This window comes from Pollicipes pollicipes, unplaced genomic scaffold (genome assembly GCF_011947565.3).
Source record: "Pollicipes pollicipes isolate AB1234 unplaced genomic scaffold, Ppol_2.1 Scaffold_5724;HRSCAF=6776_pilon_pilon_pilon, whole genome shotgun sequence".
Taxonomy (NCBI): Eukaryota; Metazoa; Arthropoda; class Thecostraca; order Pollicipedomorpha; family Pollicipedidae; genus Pollicipes; species Pollicipes pollicipes.
The window spans coordinates 53,715,587-53,738,188 of NW_023596746.1; the positions used below are offsets into that span (position 1 = coordinate 53,715,587).

The 22,602-nt window shown below is 49.3% G+C and overlaps 1 protein-coding gene across 1 annotated transcript; it reads right to left on the bottom strand.

Moving 5' to 3' along the window:
- Positions 1 to 6,384: 6,384 nt before the first annotated feature.
- LOC119102645 (lambda-crystallin homolog) lies at positions 6,385 to 15,239 on the bottom strand. Its single transcript, XM_037226105.1, has 8 exons — positions 15,103 to 15,239; positions 13,624 to 13,705; positions 11,613 to 11,718; positions 10,885 to 11,093; positions 9,733 to 9,890; positions 7,624 to 7,766; positions 7,149 to 7,291; positions 6,385 to 6,857 (listed from the first exon to the last, which is right to left on the bottom strand). The coding sequence occupies exons 1-8, from the start codon at positions 15,129 to 15,131 to the stop codon at positions 6,783 to 6,785; spliced, it is 945 nt and encodes a 314-aa protein (XP_037082000.1). The 5' UTR covers positions 15,132 to 15,239; the 3' UTR covers positions 6,385 to 6,782.
- Positions 15,240 to 22,602: the final 7,363 nt, after the last annotated feature.

A 22,602-nucleotide genomic window follows, 5' to 3' on the forward strand; every position in this document is an offset into this window, starting at 1 on the left:
TTTATCTGCTATGTTTAATGGACCATGCCATCATCGTAAATTACCTTCAGCACGTGGCTTAACCAGTGACAGGATTTGAATGACGTCATTTAAGCGCCTTGGATGCTCGGTTGACCTTGAATAAAGGATGGTATGTCATGTATTTATGTACATAGAATACATTACATACCATCATGCTATTCTACATCATACTATATATAATATATATTCACGAATGCTGGTCCTCGGGCTGGTGAGCATTCTGGTGTTTTCAAAGTTAAAATCGGCTGGTAATGTTTTGGTGATGTGAAGTTTTCCATGCTTTGAACGAGGCTTTGACCTCGAAAGGCAACTATGAGTATTCTAGACGTTTTGATGGACGTTGCTTCTTACGCTGGCGAATATTCTGCTAGTTCAAAAGCTAAAATAGGTTTTTTTGACGCTATGGAGATTCTCGTCATTCCATCCTAAGCTTAACTTGAACGGGGGACATCAAGCGGTCAGGAGTTTTTCAGCAACGCTAGTTCTTGTGCTGATGAATATTTTGGCGTAAGAGAAGTTGAAACTGGCTGATGTTTCTCGATGCTATGGAGTTGATATGGAGATGATATGATATGGTATGATATCATATATGATATATGATATATATCGTATGATGCATCATATGATATAGATAGATAGAGAGAGATAGAGAGAGAGAGAGTGAGAGAGAGAGAGAGAGAGGTATACATATATATATATATATATATATATATATATATATATATATATATATAATCTCAGTATCATATCATCTCCATATCACATCATCTTAATATCATGTCACAGATGATATGATATGGAGATTATCCATATGTAGGAGATGATATGGAGATTCTCGTCTGTCGAACCTGCGCTTAACTTCAACGAGGGACTTTGAGCGGTCAGGAGTTTTTTAGGGACGCCAATTCTTGTGCTGGTGAATATTTTGGCGCTTGAAAAGCTGAAATTGGCTGATGTTTCTCGATGACATGGAGTTTCCAGCCATTTGTGTCATGTTTTGTGCCATGTTAAATGCATAGCGTCCCCAATTTGGGAGCCGGTTCCCCCACATCGCTATTGTGCCTCTTGCGCCACCGTGTACCTTGGCGCGATTCTATTGGACTCCGGTGGGGTAGTTCAAACTACAGACGCCAAATGTGTAACGTCGTGTGTGTGATCCGGGACCGCGAAGGCGCGAACGAACACATAACAAGACAATTTGAACCTGAATGTGACCTTGAGAGGTAAGAACTTTTTGACAGATGCCATTTGACACGCTAGTGATATTTCGAATGCTTAAAAATCTGAGTTTGGTCGGTAATGATTCGATGATATGAAATTCTCCATCATATGAGGTTGAATTTGATCTTGAAAGGGACTTTGACTGGCGGGGATCATTTTACGAACGCTTAGTCTTGCACTGATAAGTATTCTGGTGCTTGATAAGGCTAAAATCGCCAACAACTCTTTATGATACGGATTTCCCTGTCACTTGAGCTTGAACTGGACCTGGAAGGGTGACCTAGAGAGGTCAGAATATTTTGACGGACGCTGATTATTGTGCTGTGAATATTCTCTCGCTTGCAAAGTTGAAATCAACCAGTTATTTTGGTGGTATGGAGTTCCCCATCCCTTGAGCCTAAATTGAACCTTGAAAGGTGACCTTGAATTTTCGAGAACTTTTCACCTACGTTATTTACTGCTCTGGTAAATATTATCGACCCTTGAGTGTTTAAAATCACTTGGGAACTTTTGGATGGCACGGAGTCCACATGCTTTGCCCTTGAATATGACATTGAAAATCACATGGTATCGTAAAAAAACCGTCAGTTTCGATTCTTTCATGTCAATATGGATAACACAACACGTTGTCAGTGAAATCGAAAATAGTCGCTAAATAAATTCCGAATAAATCGCCAACTTCACAGATATGGCGAATCCGGGACTTGACAGCCACTGGTCTCCATGGAGCAGTAGCCGTGCATGAATTCAGAGAATACTGTCTCTTTGTCGTCCCAAAGTCGAAGCAGGCGTTACTGGACGGAGATAAACCGAGCAAGCTGACGCCAGATGGCTGACGTCAATGCACTGGTTTGCGTAGGTGCTATGACGTTACGCATTCTTTTTTGGAGCTGGGCATTTTACCCAGCATTGGTTCAAAACGTTTTAATGTGAATGACAACGTACATAGGACCACGTGGTGTCCAGTAACCACGAATGCAAGTAAAACAAACAACAACTGTTCATTCGGGCAAATCATAGCTTTTAACCGGTGTCAAATTACGGAAGAATATTGGAGTCGTATGAGACTAGATTATTATATAACATGCATACAGCCGATCAACCACGATTTTTGAGACATTTGGTCAGTGAGGCGTTCAGCTATGGTGCCAAAACCGTCACCCCTGCAACGTAAGCAGGGGTGATGGCTGGTAAGCTGGCCGTGTTAACCGTTCAAATGCACATCAACCATGGTGCTAGACGCTCACGGATGCATGTAATATTTTCTAAGTTGATTTGTCAGAAAGTCAGTCCAAACCTTTTCGGGTGAATACATTTCTGGGATCGGATCTCACACCAAGCCGTGCTTGTCCGATCAGCAAATTCCGGTTCAACAGCAGAATTTGGTGTCAAAATTCTGCCATGCCGCAGCACTCGGCGCAGTCGGCTCCGCCCACTGACCTGACCTGAACCTGAGCGGCTGCTGCCGCCGGCCGCAGGCCAACCCGGCCGGTGGCAAACACCTGTGATCGTTTGTGGTAACTTTAACCCAGTGTCCTAGATTTGCCGACTTTGGGTTAAAGCAACACCCTATGAGGAGAAATTTTTCACTCCTTTTCCTCATATTTTATTTGAATTTTTCACTCCTGCCTGACACTGTGTAATTGCACAGGCCAAACTCCTATTTCCTTTTATGAGGTTTTCAGATGTCATCCAAAGCCGAGCTCACTTGAAACCACCAAACATAAACGAGGCTCCGCTGAACCTGGACACCTATGGCTATGTCCTGCCTCACCTACATCTGAATCATGTCCATGTATCCACAGAGCAAGAGCGCCAGGTACCTCCAAGCCCAATAACCCGAGCAACCACAGCCGCTTGCACACATTAAGTTTGGTTTGCTTACAAAATGCATCACAATCTGCAGCTGTGCGCCAAATGCAAGGTTTTCACGCATCCCCTATTTTTTTTATCTCACCACCACACCACGAAAGAAGAGGCTGGTGCAAACACCCGCAAGTCCTCGTAGATAATTTTACTCAACATACTAATTTTTTCCCGAGGAAACTTGACTACCAAATTGCATCGCCCCCGAAATGCGGGAGAGAAAAGTTCAAAAAATGTCTTTTAGTTTAAACTTACGAGATGAATATCGCCATTTGAACACTTATATTAACAGATTTTAAATCAAACCAGCCGATTACAAAAATTTTACGGGGAAAGTATCAGTCTGTATATTTATTTAGCTACTTTTGTATTTCTTGGTATCATACCAGTGTGACACCACTTTATTCTTCCTTCCTTTTTGATTGCCTTTAGAGGTACCATCTGCTACTTAAAATGTTGAACAGTATCTCTGCAAGATGCTCCAACTGCAAGTTTGTACGTATTTCATAGATAAATGGGATAAATTCGCCAGCCGCCCAAACATGTTTGATAGGCACCCAAGCGTGAACAACTCACAGGGAATGAGGGAGACAATTTGAAGCACGGGACTTCTTTTTAACGCCATTTTTGCCCTCTTAAACCTTCGGTTAACCGTTTTCTTGGTTCATGGCGGTGCTCAATGAGGATAAATCCAAGCTCTTCGAGTTTCTGACTTACCATGCTACCTGACAAGGCTTAAAATAGCCTTGCCTAATGCTGCCTCTGAATGGCATCATTAGAATATGCTGCCATATGGAGCCTTAGGACAGACATGACGCAGCTAATATGGAAGTGTTTGATTGCGAAATTCTGCCCTGTAGAGATGTTAGCCATTTTCTGTTTTAATGCATCGAGTTTTGCCATAAGACAAATTATGATGCCTCAAGGCATGCAATTGGCTTACTTTGTTACATATTCTTGGTTATTTGTCCCAAATTTCTTAAAGTGGTCCCTCATGGCTGCTTTAACCAGGTGTTTTCTATAGTTGTCATGGTTTGCTGACTGGCAAATGACTGTACTGTATGTATGCACTATATTTTTAACACAGAGATACCCTAAGCTGCATACAATTATAATATGAGTTAAACATTGCTATGCTAGAAATAGTCAGACCATCCCATTTAAGATGTGAAGCCAACATCTCAAACTTCGTCATTAAATATGAATAAACCGGCCCAAATGGATGCATTTGCTGCAGCTGAAAAAGCCAGCAGCAATACTGGCATGATCACCTAAAGGCTATGTTATTTTTGGAGAAGAGAGATTGTTTTGTGGAGCACACCCATTATTGTCCGTGGCACAGGCTAACCATGACAATCAAAATAAGTTGTTCAGTGATTTAAAGTGTTTTAATTTGCATGTTGTCAACTTTGTCTGATATCAACAAGCATGCAAAAGTGAACTGAACAAAAATGCAAGTTGGAACCAGCCAAAAACTAGCTTTAAGTATCAGGTTTTTATCACAAGTGCTGCTGTCAACAGATAGGTGAGTTGAGATGATGTTCATCATATGGGCTACTCTTAGTTAGGTTAAGTTGGTCAAGTGCATGGCAAGTGGCAATAGTAATTGTGCAAGAATCATTAAGTCATAACTGCTGCTGTGATACAAACAGGTTTTACAGGATGAGATGATGTAAGGTCTCCTTAGGTTAGGAATAGGCTACTTTCATTGAAATAAGCATTGGTATTTTGTAAGAAACAGTGACAAAATGTTTGTTTTCCCCGACTCCACCTTAACAGAAGCCAGAAGTATGTCTGTTGTGTTTGACTTGGTGCTGGGCTGATGTGTACGAGTCCAATGTTTTTTGGTTGAGTATTTTGCGCTTGTTGAATTTTTTTGTCGTTGCATTGTTACTGAATTTGCTTTGCTTTGCTTTGTTCTGTTTTAAAAGTGCTTTGGAAGGGAATTGAAAAGTGCGGCATCAAATTATTGATGTTAATAATTTTTCATGCTCATAATGCTGTCATGAAAACATTATACTTTAACACGCGCCCGGTTGGCCGGCGACGTACCCTTCGCTCGGGCGTGGGGGTGGGAGGGGGGTTAATTTGAAACCCCCGCTGAGATCTCGGGAACTAAGAAAGCTAGAGACACCAAATTTACTGGGTGTCTTAACCTATACGTGAACTCTATTAGGTTAGAGTTCCAGCCACCTAGGTCATGACCTTCATCTCGAATAAGGTCAATTAAGGTCGAATTCCGGGTTGGTCTCCAAAGCGACCCCAGAACTTAGACAACTGTCTCTAAGCAAAAGGTCACAAGCCCATTTGAGGTCATTGACCTTGTTTGACCCTTTGAAGGTCATAGTGACCAAAATGATACAAGGCTGCTCTGCGTTTTCATTTGAATAAGCGACAAAAATTACGTTGGGCGGTATGTTCCTAAAACAAAACGTTCGACCCGCGTCCTCTTAGCTCAATGGCCTGTTCTGACCTCTAAGAAGTCAACCAAAAATGTATAATGCCGTTCCTGCCGTCAATGAATTCGAAGTGAGCACCAGCAACTATCCCATACAGCAACCCCTAGAGTAATAAATCAGGTTGGTTTTGACCTTGGTCTGACCATCATACCTGACTACCGTAGTCAAACACTCCGTAGTTTATCCGATTGAACGATTTCCTAGAAATTGCCTTCGCTGAAACCATGGGCTGACTTTGACCTGTCATAGGTCAGCGACGTTACAAGGTACATCTAAAATTGGTGTGCCAAGCGATCTGCTATGCAAGTTTCTACAACTATGTAAAATGTGCCGCGGCCACGCCGCGCTGTTCAAAAACCATTCGGGAAAGCCCTCGGGAGGGGGGGTCAATTTGCCCCCCACCCGAGCGCGTGTTAATGTATTCTGTTTCGCCTTAATGGCATAAGATGTTAAAAAGAAAAATGTTTTTGTCAGGTTTCTGATATTACGTCCATGCCAAGTTGAGATAAATGTCTTTGTTTGCTGAAGCATCCGTCACGAGCTTATAAATTCCGTTTTTTTTAATTCATTTTTTCACAACCACACAGTCTTTTTGGATGGTAATTTTTCACTCCCACCCTAGTTTAAAAGCGATTCTAGCTCCCTGCTTGAACCGTCACTCCTTCACGGGTGAGATGGGATGCAGGCTCTCTAACAGGTTAAGCTACATCGTAAGTATGGCATCGATGTTTAATGTGAACACACTGAGCCACGTCTGCAAAAATAGCATGTGAATTCAGTCCCAGCCTATTCGAGCTTCCGTAAACAACACACAGAATCGCTTGCATGCATTGTATGCAGGTTTCGCCGCAAAACACATCCAACCACGGCTGTGCTCGGTCCATCACTGGTTTCACTCAACTCCCGTATCATATTCGGCCCATCAGTTGGCGTTTGTCCCGGGGTGGTACATATGCCTAACATACATGTGGGACTGCTCAGCGGTTTACTGGCCTGGCTTAGTCTGGCACGGGTTACAGACAGCTGGCCACGAATAAGAGCAGTTGGAACCAACAAATGAATGCACACATGTCTGGAGCACGATGGGTCCCAAGTAATACAGTCTGTTTCAGACTGATGAGCAGAGGTAGCGGGTCAGCGTTGGTGTCCACTGTTGGCGGCGAGTCGAGCTCGGTCGACAGAGGCATGTGCGGGACTCAGAGGGAGAGCGGTCGTTTACTTGCCACTGTCCATGTCCTTCTTCAGCCTGGCCAGGGCTGCCAGGCGGGCATCTCTCCAGGCTCGGCGCTCCTGAAACAGCGTCAAGGAACACGTGCCAACGTGGTCCGCGTCCACGGAGACCCGGGTCAACACATGAAGTCCGTAACCATGTCATGTTCGTCCATCCAGACAAAGGACCTCAAAAACCAGCCCCAAAACAATCATCTCCAGTGCGGGCACAGAGCTGCAGCCATTGCGATACAATGCGACTGCTGCCCTATATCATTCACTCCACCAGCGCACGCCAGACCTGCAGCCTTTCCAGTTGCACCACCACCACTGCCTGCACCAGTACTCGCTCCTGCAGCGTGCGCTACAGACCTGCAGCTTCTCCAGTGGCACAATTCGGGTCATCTGGGTGTGCATCTCCTCCGCCAGCTTCCCTTCCATCCTCGGCACCGGACCAAACGTCTCCGACACCGAGAAGATCCCTTTGGCGTAGCGATCGCAGTAGTTGGCCATGCCTGCAGGGACGCGAACGATAAATCAGCCCCACCTCACGGGTAACACACACGCCCTAGAGGTCCTAGCCGTCGCCACGTTAGTGTACAACAGGCCTCACTCGCAGCGGCACGCACAGGGCGGCACATCACCAGAAGTTGACGCGCCCTAGAGGTCCTAGCCGTCGCCACGTTAGTGCACAACAGGTCTCACTTGCAGCGGCAGGCACAGGGCGACACGTCGCCAGAAGCTGACTGTAACCACACAGTATGGCAGAGCATCGGAGCTCAGAGAGAGTGCTCCCGACTCCTCCCAGAGCGCGGGCTCGGTGCAGCTCGTCCAGGGCGTCCGTCACCTTCAGCGTTGAGGTGGGCTGTCTCCAGTGGTCCCATGAAGGCGTAGCGCGGCCCCAGGCCACTCTTCATCACCGTGTCCATGTCTTGTACATCTAACACGCCGTCGGCTATCAGACGCCAGCACTCGTTCAGGATGGCGTACCTGCGCCGGCAGAGGACGCACTAATCACGACGGCAGGTGGCGCCTTGGTCAACGACGATGAAATATCGGCGCTCTTCGTTACTCTGTCGCAAGATAACAAAGAACGGGTCGGAAAAAAATCCATGATCTTAACCTAAATGTAACACTGTCATTTCACCAAAAGAAATCTTGTGCTAGAATTTAAGGTGTCACTAAAATTCGGCTACCGGTAATTGCAGGCAGCATGAAGCAGATGGTACGACTGTGACCGTATTTCGAGATTGAGTGAGTTCATGTCCAGAACGCTTGCAAAAGATCATCAACAACATTAATTTTGTATCACTTTGACAGAATGCACCAATTTTCACCCAACAACTCATCATAGTCCATTGGAGCTGTTAAAAAGCCCTTGGGCCACTCCGGGTTCTAACACGAATGCGTTTAATAACTTTTGGTACAGGCATGCCATAGAGCGGTTTTGCTCAGTAGTGCAGACAGCAGTGCGGTAGGAGTAGGGGTGCGAAAGCCACGTGCTCCCCTAGGTTCCGAGGCGTCCAAAGGGTCCCTCAGCCCGAAGGGTCACTCGGCCCAAAGGGCCGTTCGGGAACTATGATTAAGGGTCCAATTTGAAGGCCAGACGGGCCCAAAATACTGACCGGAGGTCGTCGCCCAAAATACTGACCCGGCCCGCGGAGTCGAGCACTCCAATGCCTTTAATGCATTTCAAACAGCTAAGCACACCATCGATGACGTACAGTCGACTCCGTGGCGACATGGGCCCGAGAGCCCATTTCCCAAGCAGGGACAAAACCAAAGCCAGCTATTTACATTGGTCGGAGCCCAGTGTCTGTCAGGGCCCCACAGCGCCTTCCAGGAGGCCCTGTGTTGGCGAGGGGCCCCGAGTCAGCCAGAAGCAGTGTTTAAGGAAGCCCGAAGAGCCCGGAGGGCCCAACGGGACCGACGTTTAAGGGCACGATTGGAGACCTTAAGGGCACGAAGGGCTGGTCGTAGTCTTATTCAGGGGCCTCGGCTTGCGGGGACTGGCTCTCAAATTATAGTCAGAGGGCCTTTTGCGCCTTTCGCGAACCCGCGGAGATGATATGGGCCTTTACGTTGGTCAGGTACTACTTGTACCGCACAGTCGGCTCCTTGCCGGTACGTGCCTGAGGGCCCGCTTCCCAATCTGGCCATGTTAACACATCTGGTTGACAGATCTCTATCTACGTTTTATATTTACTGGGCCCTTCATATCACTGTAGAGCCCAGACAAAAATTTTGGAAACAGCTTCTGAAGAAGTTCACTGGACCAAAGTAACATAACTAGCACCGACGATTTATTTCATACAGTCGTTGAACGCGTGATGTTGTCAGTTTAATAGCTATAAAATTCAGGCAAAATCATCACGCGGTAGCTTCTGGCCGCTATCACACAAACATGGCAAACATGAAAAAATGGCAAAGAAAAGCGTGCCCTCATTGACAAACGGACCATATACAGCTACCTAATTTTTGTTTAGGGGAATGAGTGCATTAACTCTCATGCCCTTTTGTCAGTCCTGTGCCCCCCCCCCCCCTCTTTGCCGGGGGTTTGACTGCGCTCCTGGTTGCAGTATGTTTGCTTTTTCGTGATGGGCCGTGCGAGAGTCCCTTTTGCCCGAGGTTTACAAACACTACGGGGCAGTTCGGTCCTGGTGTCATTTCACCATTGGGTTCAAAACTGGCACTGATTGCATTCACCAATAGCAGTTTTTTCGACGAGTGTTGGCATGCTGCCGACTATTTAAAGACTTGATTTGGATACTCTCATATTCTTCGGCATCCTATTAGTTAGTTGAGTGTTCGAACAGTCGAAATAAAAAATATGACATCTAGTGGAGGTATGTGGTCCAATTTTATATAAAAGCAATTCGTCTGAGGTTGCGCAGGAGCTCGAAATCCGAATAGTCTGCGGAAGCGCTCTGCTTGATCCTGTTGATGCCGCTCTTACTGGATCCGGTTGAGGGCAAAGCCCGGCATCTCCTTGCCGAGTGTGACGGGGTCTTGACCGATCTCAAGCATCAGCTCTCGTGTGCGCCTCACCACCTCCGGGTCAGTCCAGGGCGCCGGCACCAGCTCCACCAGAGGCACGTAAAAGGGTGGGTTCACCTGGGGGAAGCACCACCAAAGTCGGGTCAGATGCCGTCGACACCAGCTCTACCAGAGATGTGTAATAGGGCGGGTCACATGTCACCAGTGGGGAGACGTCTGTACCTCCCGGCCAAAAGCTGTCGGCACTCGGCCTAACTTAACCTCTTACATTCCACAACGCGGTAAAATTTCTTTCGCCACCCTAATGTTGCTCCAAAAGCCATGCGGCCACTTATAACGCATCAATGTGCCCTGCTACCAAAAACTTTATGCCCCAGGTCAGGCCTTCAGGCTGGTTAATCCAGAGTCGCGGAAGGCATATGACATGAATATGTGGTAGCATAGTGTATAGCAATTCCAGGATGTCCAATTCTCCGGTCTGTATGAACCACAATAGCACGACAATTCCGTAAGATCAAAAGACAGAGGACCGTCAGATCCAAAGCAGGGACGTAATAAGTTCGGGGCCTTCGCTGACAGATCCAGCCTGATTTTGGCCCGCCATAGGTCAGCTACCTCACAAGGCGCGCCCAATTTTTCATACAAAAAACCGGGCATTCCATTTCTTATAGCTATGCAAAGTTCTGCGCGGCTACGCTACGCTGTACGAAAATAATCATGTAAAACCTTCGTGTAGGTTGTGGTCTAATCGACCCTCACCCGGGCGTGTGCTTAAGATTGGCGGCAGGCCACATGCGACGGACGTGCAGTTTGTTGACATAACTCATCAACCTCGCCGCGCCATAAACGCAGCAGTGCGTGATTTCGTACTCAACCGACCTCAGTAACGACTGTGTTTATTGCAATGACTGGAACTCGTCAGAGCTGTATGGAGCAGTAACCGACACTGAAATGCGTCGTTGCTAACGCAGCTCATCTGCATATGCCGAGCTGCGCAGGCTGAGGTGCAACCCATTCACCAGTCGGCTCCGTGCCGTCCCGCGCGGGGAGGCCGTCGGCGGTCACTGTACCCCAGTCGCGGGCGCATGTAAGCGCACCCACCCCGACTGACCGGGTGGGCCACCAGACAGCTGCTGCGGTGCTGCAGCGTCTGCGTGAACTTGGAGGGCGCCAGGCACGAGGTGGAAGAGCTGAGCACCGTACTGCCATCTGTAAGCTGATCCAGCTGCTCGAAGACCTGCTGCTTCAGCTCCAGCCGCTCCGGCACGCACTCCTGCACGTGCACCGCCCCCGACACACACTCAGCCAGGTCCTTGGTTCCTGCAGCACCGGTCGCATCAGTCATTGCAGGCCTGAGCACGCTGTTTGTGACGTCGCTGGCGTGCTTACAACGGTCGCAGCCATCAGAGATCACGAGCGGCGTGTCACGGCCGTCGCCTCCGGACCAGAGGGCGGTCTGACCGCGTTAAGTACAAACGGTCTAACGTGCGCTGGTGCCAGACTGCGAGACCAGTCAGCGACGCGTCTCTAACGCCGATCGCAGCGGGGTCGATAAAACGCCAGTCTGACAGCCGGAGGTTGAGACCCTGACACGGATGATGGTCGCCACCGCATGCTCCACCATCTGAGCGACGGAGCCCCCACGCCAGGCGACTCCCTGGCTGGCACTTCCACATAGAAAACGATGCAACAAGTCGACATGAATCGAAATAGGAAGCGAACATGAAACATCTTCGCAAATAGCAGCGTCAGTTATTAGTCCATTTTAGGATAACTATAAAAAATATGCACAAAACGAGTCAGCCAGCAGAAATTGGAGCAGGCAGGCTGAAGTCTGACCGGTGATGAGCTGAAGCTGCTGGTCGGCAGTCAGGTCGCCTCTCAACACTCCGTCCTTCTCCATCCGGCCAAGCTGGCTACGGATATCATCGAGAGCTCCAGGAATCTGACGATTAAATAGAAATACGACATGCCCATCATGCGGGTCGGAATGTTTGGCAACATTGCGCAATAGGACAGGTAAGACCACCCAGCCTGAGATTTTATCAGTTCGCATAAAATTAAAGTTTTGGTGCCTAATCCGTGGGACTATGCGAAACGAACCCGCCAACTTCGCCCTGAGAACACATTCCTCGCAGTGCGACAGGGGCGTCAGGGATTCAAGGTGAAGCCTGGTCCCAGATTGCCGCGATAGGTTTTTCAGAGTCTGTCTCGTGGAGCCCCAGGCACTCTGAGAGACGACGACAGCCTTGGGACTCAAGGACAAGGTTCGTCTCAGCCATCCGGGCATGCTCGGTGCACTGGTGACTGGGAGCTGGCGGCGTCCGTGACAGTGATTACGCCTTTAGTCCAATACTGTCGTGGTTATTATTTTAGCGAAATGGCGAGTCTATAATGTTGTGTTAATGGTAGGCCTTATGCCAGGTAATATTCCGTTCAACGAGTTAAATGGATACACCCTGTGCTAGCTTGTCCACATCCAACACACACACAACACCACACACACACACCAGCACGACCACACACACACACACACACGGCACGCACGCCAACGCAAGCCGCAACGCAACGCCACGCACGCACGCACGCAACGCCACCACGCACGCACGCACACGCACGCAAACACACACACACACACACACCACACACACACCACCACCCACACACACACACACACACACACACACACACACCACACACACACCACACACACACACACACAACACACCCACACCCACACACACACACACACACACACACACACACAAACACACACACACACACACACACACACACACACACACACACACACACACACACACACACACACACCACACCAACACACACACACACACACCACACACACACAACACACACACACCCACACCACACCACAACACACCACACACACCACACACACACACCACACACACACACACACCACCACACACACACACACACACACACACACACACACACACACACACACACACAACACACACACACACACACACACACACACACACACACACACACACACAAACACACCCACACCCACACACACACACACACACACACACACACGCACACGCGCACGCGCACGCGCACGCGCACGCGCCACGCGCACGCGCACGCGCAACGCGCACGCGCACGCCACGCGCACGCGCACGCGCACGCGCACGCGCACGCGCACGCGCACGCGCACGCGCACGCGCACGCGCACGCGCACGCGCACGCGCCGCGCACGCGCACGCGCACGCGCACGCGCACGCGCACGCGCACGCGCACGCGCACGCGCACGCGCACGCGCACGCGCACGCGCACGCGCACGCGCACGCGCACTCGCACGCGCACGCGCACGCGCACGCGCACGCGCACGCGCACGCGCACGCGCACGCGCACGCGCACGCGCACGCCACGCGCACGCGCACGCGCACGCGCACGCGCACGCGCACGCGCACCGCACGCGCACGCGCACGCGCACGCGCACGCGCACGCGCACGCGCACGCGCACGCGCACGCGCACGCGCACGCGCACGCGCACGCGCACGCGCACGCGCACGCGCACGCGCACGCGCACGCGCACGCGCACGCGCACGCGCACGCGCACGCGCACGCGAACGCACGCAGCGCACCCACGCCACACACACACACACACACACACACGCACACGCACACGCACACGCACACGCATACATATATATATATATATATATATATATATATATATATATATATATACATATATGTTTCTATATAAAGACCCTCATATATAACATTTGAGCCAGCAACTAACGAGAACGGAGATGGAAAGAGCCAATACGCAGTCGTGCAGACGGCGCGTGCTAACCTGCGAGTCGACGGCATCGAACAGACTGACTTGGTAGCCGGCCCCGGCGAACAGCATCGCCCAGCTGCGACCAATCAGGCCACTGTAACGTAGACGTGGGGTCACAGAAAGCCCTGGGCCAGGCATGGGAAGACGGAGCGCGATTCATCTGTAGCGGCACGAGGTCAACACTTAGTCGCGTGGGTCACCAATAGGTGGCGCCAACGAGTGCTGTTGTGTGTGTTATTGTGCGTCGGGTGGGAACTGTGTGCGTCCCTAAAGCTTCGCTGCTCTGTTAATATGAAGTTAAGATATTAGTGATATGCCTACCACAGAACGATTGACAGAATGACCATTGTTTGGTCGCTATTGGCATACTGACTGCCGGAACTAGGCAGGTGTTTGCTGCTGTCAAGAGTGGTAGTCGAACCGAGCCGTATCGCTAATATACTTTTAGTGCAGCCTGACAGCGCAGTGTCCTTGGCTCTTCGTGATCCGTCCCTCTCTGGACGCGCTTCCCTGTCTGTCAGCCGGGCCGACACCACCCCGATGCCGGCACCGAAGTTTCAAACCGGACCAGCACGACCAACGCAGAAGTGCTAGTCCCGGCCACTCGGCCGCAGCCAGCCGGTTGGCAGCCCGAGTCCTGAGGTGCGGGTGATTACGCTTGTGTCGCAACTGCTGCCACCTTTTCTATTTCGTCGCAGCAGACAGTGACGTACGCGACACATCTGCCCATTGTGCGGCGGAAAAGACATCAGGTCAGATGTGTGCGGACACAATTCAATCAGCTAACGCAGATGTGAGATCGGAGAAAGCCGGACTACGGAAGCTGTGACTATGCAACAATAAGCAGCCCACAGTGTTACTACAAGAGGGAGCTGGGAAGTTCAGAGATGACCCCGGCACAAACCGACCACTACAACATACCAATCACGTCAGATAGCCCGATTCAAGTAAGCCTTCACCACTCAGTTTGGGTATCGTGGGCATGACGGAGGCCTATAACACACATAAATCAGTTTACTGCAGCCCCAGGCGGGTCAGAGGGGCTTTGGTCAACGGGTACGATGGTCAGCAGTCAATGCTCAGACACATCCCTCATTAAGAGGTCCACAGCAGATGTAGGGTGTGCCCTTTAGCGTTCATTATCATTGTATTGAATATATCCGCTTGAAATTGACGAGACTATTTGCGCTGCCACGCCATGGCAAAAATATGCCGGTGACAGGTTCCCGATGCAGGAGTCGAACCCAGCTCTCGCGATACCCAAACAGGCGCACAAACCTCTCAGCCACTTACGATCTTGTCGTACTGACGTGGTAGCCCATCTCCGTTCCAACCGCTCCACGCAGGCGCAGGTAGACTCAACGCCCTACGTTCCAAACCTCGCGCAACATGACCCCCAGACCTTCAGCGTACCACAGAGCCAACCTGCCCCCCCCCCCCTCTCCAGAGCTTCACAGCACCGCACCTCCAGACGTGCCCCCCTCCGCTCACCTGCCCACGATGCCGAACCTTCTTGCCATTGCCGGTCATGGCTGCTGCCGCTGCCGTCCCCACCGAGCTTGCCTGGTCGTCCGCGCTGCTGCTGCCGGACCACGCGCGGCCCCTCCTCGTCGGGTCGATCTCGGCCGACTGGCAGCCGGCCGGGTCGGGCGGCCGCGCGCAGGCGCGCCGGGCGCCGCCGGCCTGCGCATCAGCAGGCGGGGCACGTGTGGGACGTGGCCAGGGGGGCCGGGCCGGACGGGGAGTCGCCAGGACCACACCATCGCCCTCCCAGGGTTGTTGACTTGTCCCCACAGGGCATAGTGTCTCATATCTGTCTCCACGGGGGAGAGTGCCACTCGTTTGACGGTATGCCTCGACAGCGCAAAGGTGGGTCTTATCTGTCGTCATATGGTAGGGTGGCTCTCATCTGGTGGAATGTGTCCACGGGGCGGGGCACCTCTGGGTGTCGGCTAATTGATGGGCTGTCTCGTCAGGCTCTCACCTGCCGGTGTATCTTCAGGGGCAGAAGCGGCTGGTATCTAGCGGGCTGTCTCCACAGGACGAGGGTAGCTTTCACGTGATGCACTGTCCCCAGAGGGCGGGAATCGCTTTCATCTAGAGGACTATTTCCAGAGGAAAGAGCGTCTCACCTGGAGGACTTTCTCCGGAGGAGAAGTATGGCTCTCACCTGGAGGACTGACTCCATAGAAGATATGTGGCTCTCACTTGGAAGGCTGTCTCTAGGGGGAGGGATGGCTTTCACCTGGAGGACTGTCTCCAGAGGGAAGGGATGGCTGTCTTCTGGAGGACTGTCTCCGAAGGAGATATGTCTCTCACCTGGAGGACTGTCTTCGGAGGGAGAGATGGCTATCACCTGGAGGACCGTTTCCAGGGGAGATATGTAGCTATCACCTGGAAGACTGTCTCCAGAGGTTGGGATGGCTCTCGTCAGGATCATTACATATGGACCATGGGCACTAACATGTGGACCATGCCATATTAGAACCACTGGACCAATGTGTCAAGAATTGATTTCCACCAACAACTAGATCTAGGTGTGCCCAGGGGCATCACTTCGTATGCATACTTTTGGGAAAGCCTGGGCCCCCCCCCCCCCCCCCCCCAATGGTGACTTGAGCCCCCCTCCCTACGATCCTACACTGAGCCCTACCCTCATGCGAGCAAAACCGGGAATACCGGCAGGAGAAGTACAGCAAGTCCTTTTGCACTGTAGTTACACCACGTAACTAAACACATCACCTGTCAATATCATGCTCGTTTTGTACCAAATAAAAGTTCCTGTAGAAACAGACGTCATGTTTTTGCTATGCCAACTGTCTCATATGCGATGCCCGCTTGTAAATGTCGGTACGTCCTCCGCTTATAGCACAGGTGGAGGTGCAACAACAGAAATGAACTGCAACATGGCGCAGCTGTAATCGCGTAGGCTGACCCAGGAAAAGGCTAGCCAACGTTTCCCTTAACAATAGCTGACGTTTTTTGTCCCACAACCGGTAGGCTTTCTCATAAGGGCAGTTTGTTGTAAATTATCATTGCAGTTTGTAAATTTTGAGGCGTGTGTAAAAATCGTTCCATAAAGCAGAAACCTATAAACAACAACTACAAATTACTAATCTACAAAACCAAGCACAAAAAGTTGCAAATCTCCCGAAAATTTCTACAACCCTACTTTGGTACGTTTCATAACGGCCAGCTGATTGTCCAGCCGCGGTGCATTTGTAAGATTAAAAGTACAAATCGCAACTACAAATCAACGATGGCCTACCCCATTGTAGAAAAAGCGATCGCAAGCTTAAGGTAACGCCAGCAGCGAAAATGGATTCTGGACTCGAAGCCCGCCGAAAGAGCCTTGCAAGAATCTTCCTGGGCAAATAGGCAAGTTCTCAGAGGATGTGGGAGGATAAACAAGCTCGCATAATACAACGTTCAGAGGAAGCAGCTCAGTGAGTGTTAGTGGATTTAATCATCTCTAATTCCGCGTATGGCCCGTGCAACCAAGCGTGCAGCAAATTTATTCCTTTGCGTTATCACCCATCACTATAAGCGACCCTGGCAGCCGCAGCGATCCGATCGAAATCCTGCGTTGTCTTGGGCTCGCGTGTTGAGGGGGTGAGGAGATAATGATACGAAGGTGACCATTTTCCGTGATTAGGCCCACTGGCATCCAAGTCAATGCCGGGATGAAATGGCTGTATTAACAGGTTATGAAGTGTCTTAATTTTAAGTGTAGTTACTGCTCATACAAGTGAAAACAGGGATGTTCATCCTATCAAACTGCGGGCATGCGACGGCATTCACCTTGACGCCAAACAAGGACAGATATCGCCGGGTGTGAACGATGCATGAATCCCATGTCTGTGAGTAGAATGTGGGTGCCTATCATGGTAATAGAACACTAGTATTACGCTAGTTCACTGGGTCACCGTTTCACTGGCTGCCGTGACAGCGCCAATATTCTGTTTGTTTACTTCTGTTTAAAATTGCTGTAAGACGCGCACATGTTTTTTCGTACATGCGTATCCTAGCAACCGCCAACAGCGGTGTTAGAATAGTGCTGAGCAAAATGGCCCAGGCATCAATGTTGCGGCAAAAATGTTTTGTCTTACCAAATATCGGAGGTGGTGAGAAATATATTTATAATATCATTTTGTAAATACATTTATATTTACTGTAGCTCAACAACTAGCTTTCAATAACAACGAGAAACAAGGCTTTGGAGCAGGAAGGCTGAGGCCACTAAAACCTACATTGGCGAGCAAATATTGGATGAAAGCGATGGAAGTGCAGCGAAACTTCCCCAACTACTTTGCGTTTGCTTCTTTCTACTATTGATATGCATTCTTTTTTGTAAGCAGTTTAGATGTCAACAGAGCCGTCCAATGGTCAAAGATCGGCACGTAGTAAAGGGTCTTAAGATCGCATTTCGTTGAGGGTCTCGACTTCTCGGGCCGTGGACAAATCGCATCTGTGCTAGCGATCTTATGCCCGGCCCCTTCTCTTTCTCTCACTTCCACCTTACTCTGCCGTAAAGACGTGGATTCCTACAAAATAGCACGTCATGCTGATGAAAATCCCGCTGAATGCAGTCCTCCCTGAAGGATTTTGGACGATGCAATATCTTCGATCTCATATCAATTTCTGACTCGCTTTTGCCGCTCAATCCTCAAATACCAAAGGAAAACATAAATGCGTAGGAACCTAAATGTACTCTTATAAATGCACCTAACGCACCCACATAAGGATGGAATGGGCATGTAAAATAACGATTGAGGGAATGGACATTTAGACCCAGACCTAGACTCAATTGCATTCATTTAGTACATTCAAACCTCATGTTTACCGTACCCCAGGTCGGTCAATCCTGTGCTCAATGTTTTCCTCAACAAATTCAGCAAGACCAGAGCTCTGATGGGAATCTATGACCACTAAACATCATTAGTTATTGCACACGCTCTTGGACATCCGTTCTGAAATCAACGGGACCTAAACCATGTAAATTATACAGGTGCCTAGATTGCTAGTTTATTCCATGTCGCAACTTGTATAAAGAACGAGGTAAAACCGGAATCCCGGATGATCCCGCGAGGATACCCAATGCACGGAATCCGAATTGGAGCAGACAGGTCTCGCGCTACGTCAACTGACACCTCCCATCATTTCTTGGAACACCGCCGGCTGTACTCGTTTCATGGCATAGCCTTTAAATGAGATGGTACACTGTACCGGACGTCATTGACTTGTTATGGCAATGGTACAGTGGTCCTCATACAATAATCCCGGCTAAGCACTCGAAGACCTACACATCGTGGACGGTGATATGAGCGAGATCATCAGCTTCAACATGCCGTGCAAGTGTATTCAGATCGACGGAACACACCTTAGCAGACAGGAAACGACGACAGTTTAGACGCATTCCGCCTAAACCAGACATGACACATTCCGTCGAAAGGACTTCTCACAAACACAGTAAAACAACATTCACAAACTGTCCAAGTGGCTTATGCAGCCAAAAAGGAGACTGCACCTAGCACAGCGTACAGTTCCCGTCCACAGGCAACCGCATCGTCATCATAAAACCATCAAATACACCATCACATACCATCGTCACACATAACCGTATCAAGCCACCTCCTCTTCCATAGCCATAACGAAGACGGATACTAATCAAGGTTAAATCGGACTCCTTCCCAGCCCTACGCACAGCAGCGGCCTGAGCCGGCCGGCACCCGGTACAGGCATGCAGGGAGCGGCTGGGCGCCCCAAGATAAACATTGTAGGTTCCTGTGCGCACCTCCTCTATTCCTCAATACATGCACACACCAGATATCTTGCACACTTACCCAAACACATTTAGACTTAAATGCGTACCATCGCCTCAAACTCTGCGTTTGGAACGACTAGAAAAGGCCTGAGATAGTAAAGCCCCACTAAACCCAAGCTTGTAGCTATAGGTATTTGCTGAAAGGCCGGGATATTTCCAGGACAAGGCATCTGATGAACATGCAATGATCATAACAATGAAATGAGAGAAAATAGCCTGCATGAGAACATTTCTATGGTGCGTTGTCTGTTTAACTGCCGAAGTCGCCCTTCCATGACCTCAACTTGACATGACATGTTCTGCGACCCAGCGCTCGATTTTGCTCGACAAAGTCGTGCAGATTGTGCGGCGCTGCGGCACGACGCGGTCCCAGACACCGCTGGTACGGGTGATTATCCCTTCCGGTCTTCGGAGGACGACCAGCGAGCACACGCTACCGCTCACGAAGTGGACAGGCTTTCCGCCTCTCCGGCCGGGGGACAGGGATGTGGCGGCCACGCTTTTCCGCTAACCTAGCTGACGTTGCGCATAGAGTTGGCTCTGACAGGGGGGGGGGGGGGGGCGACGGAGGACGTGGCGGCGCACCAGTTAGTCATGAATGCCGACAGCGCCTTGTGCCATTCGGGTCATGCTTAGGGTGATCGTCCAGATCTTGAAGAATGGACTTCTGCATCTTGCCTACGAGATCCGACATGTTGTTGTGCGCACCGGCCGTCGGGTTAGCCACAAGCGGTGGGGGATGGGGGGGGGGGGGACGCTGCGGACCACCGCGGGCGCCGACAGGGCAAACGATCTGACGTGACGGGGGATCCACAAAGCCATCGCCATCGCTGTCGTCATCGACTCGGTCCCTTGGGTTCTCCGTGAAGGGCTGGAGGGCTAGCGTCTCGGTGGTCTTCCTGGACGGCCCTGGCGTCGGCTCTATGGCAGGGCTGGCCTCCACCATCAGGGTGGCAAACCACCCAGATGGTGTATCACGTCGTCCTGCCAAGAAAGAACAGTCCAGTGATCCTTTGAAAACCGGGGCTGATGTCATTGGAAGAACAGAATGTTCGTCCCGCCAAAATTATATGCAATCTACACAGATGACTGACTTTATCATGGCTGACTTGGTGTCTGACCACCTATTTCAGCATGATCCTGTTTGTAAGCTATGTCATCTTTTAAAATTTCAATGCCCTGAAAACGATTAAGTCTCCCACAGTTTCTCAAGATGTTTTGGCCTATCATAAACGCCTGCTGCAAGTATTCCTGGCAAAACATAGTGCAGCTTATGTGAGGCGCATGGACAGTGGAACAATGACCAGAGTGCTGACGTCCTGTAGCAAATCACCTAGAAACCTCACACTCTGCACAGAGCTTCAAAACCTTTCATCCTAGTCATCATACTTTTGGCAACCCTTTCCACTCATGGGGTATCTGGTGCTAGGATGTAGTGGCGAGATGTACTACTATCCTGATGCTCCTGGGACATGTATTTCTAACCCTATGCTTGGTTGTGGTCATCAAGATCTTTTGGCTTAGCCATCTGTATCTCCTGTAGCCATAACCTTTAGTACCAGGCATCAGGTATTAGAATGTGGGAGCTGGAATAATTGTTTATTTTTGGTGTCTATTGTCAGGGTCTGCACAGAGTTGGAAAGTTTCCTATTTTCCTGCCTACAAGTCAATGGTTACATCTAAGTTGTAGATAGGCATGCAAGACCACAAGTATTCCTTTGAAAGCATGTTAAAAGCATGCTGGAGCCATGAGCATGTTAAACTTAAGTTTTTGAGAACCAAAGCCAGAACACTATTTTATAGCAGTCGGTGATATTTGATTATTCAAGTACATGGGTTAAAATTATCAAATATAGATGTCATCACTGCTTGCATTCACTTAAAATGATCAGCAAAAATTCAATGCACTACGCTTCTTGAAAAATATAGATGTTGGAAAATAGTCATATGTTCTATCTTATTGTACATGTTTCAGCTAGTTATTTCTGAGAAAAAAATCAATCAAATATAACAGAGGATAACATCAATATAAGCTCAGATTGCACAAAACACACATGTTTGACATGTCTGGGGTAAGGGTAGATTATGTACAGCAAAGCAGTGACATCATGGGAAAAATTTCAGTGCATACCCTCTAAATCCAAGAGCTCATATTTAAGCACACAGGTGCCACCAACTGCAATGGTAAGAGAGCCAATGTTTCAAGGAATCATGATATCAAGGTAGTTTCAGAGACAAATGCCAAAAAATCTCTTCACATGCCAATAATGTGTATTCAGTGTGATTTGGCCTGGCTCAAGTTTCAAATTCCAAGGTGAAGATCCAAGCATGAATGTCCTGTAGGTGCCCAGTGAAACAGACTATTTTTTCTGACTGGATGCAGACATTTTGTGTTATGATGGTTTCAGTTGGAAAACCTATGCATCACTTCCTATCACTGTACACCCTGTACTTTGTCACTTTGTACACTTCTTTGCTAAATTCACTACCAGATTAATTAAAATATTCAATGTTCCATCAAAACAGCAGTATGTCAAGCAAAAGGAATACTACTGTATATCACAACACAATGTACCATCTGGAACAAGGAAAACTACTGGATAGGCACTTAGAATTTCGGGCAGTTACACATGTGGCCAATTCAAATGTTATGACACACAATAACTGTTCAAAACCAGACCCAATCTACCCGATTACACCCAAAACTTACTTCTCTGAGCACGACCAGACTGCAATGCCTGCCCCACGCACGGATGATCAGACAGTAGCAGCACAACTGAATCCAAGGTTATAGAAACGCGTTTTCAATACGTCACTTGTGCGCCGGAAATGTGGTGAAATATGACGGAGCAGTCGGAATCGTTCAGCACTGCTCCTCACGTTGTTTACATGGGTTGCCTAGAAACGCATGTACGAAAAAATATATGCATACCGCACCATCAAAGTTAAAACAGACGGTAAGTAGACATAACTTTTATGAAGTTCTGGGAATGTTTGGGGGGCCAAAACATACTCTCAGATTTTTTTTTTTGGGGGGGGGGGGCCAAGGCCCGTGCCCTCCAGGATCCGCCTATGATTATAATGTACGGTAGTTTTTTAAGTTGGTGACACGGTTAAGTCCTTTATTTTAGTGGGGCGGTTATCAACTGCAGGTAATGTCCGCAGGA

Excerpts from the sequence above, each read along its gene's own strand:
- LOC119102645 (XM_037226105.1), bottom strand. The coding sequence starts at position 15,131 with ATGGCAAGAAGGTTCGGCATCGTGGGCAG. Across the intron at positions 11,719-13,623 it reads TCGATGCCGTCGACTCGCAG|ATTCCTGGAGCTCTCGATGA; the intron begins GTTAGCACGCGC and ends TTTAATCGTCAG. Across the intron at positions 7,292-7,623 it reads AGCCCACCTCAACGCTGAAG|GCATGGCCAACTACTGCGAT; the intron begins GTGACGGACGCC and ends GCGTCCCTGCAG.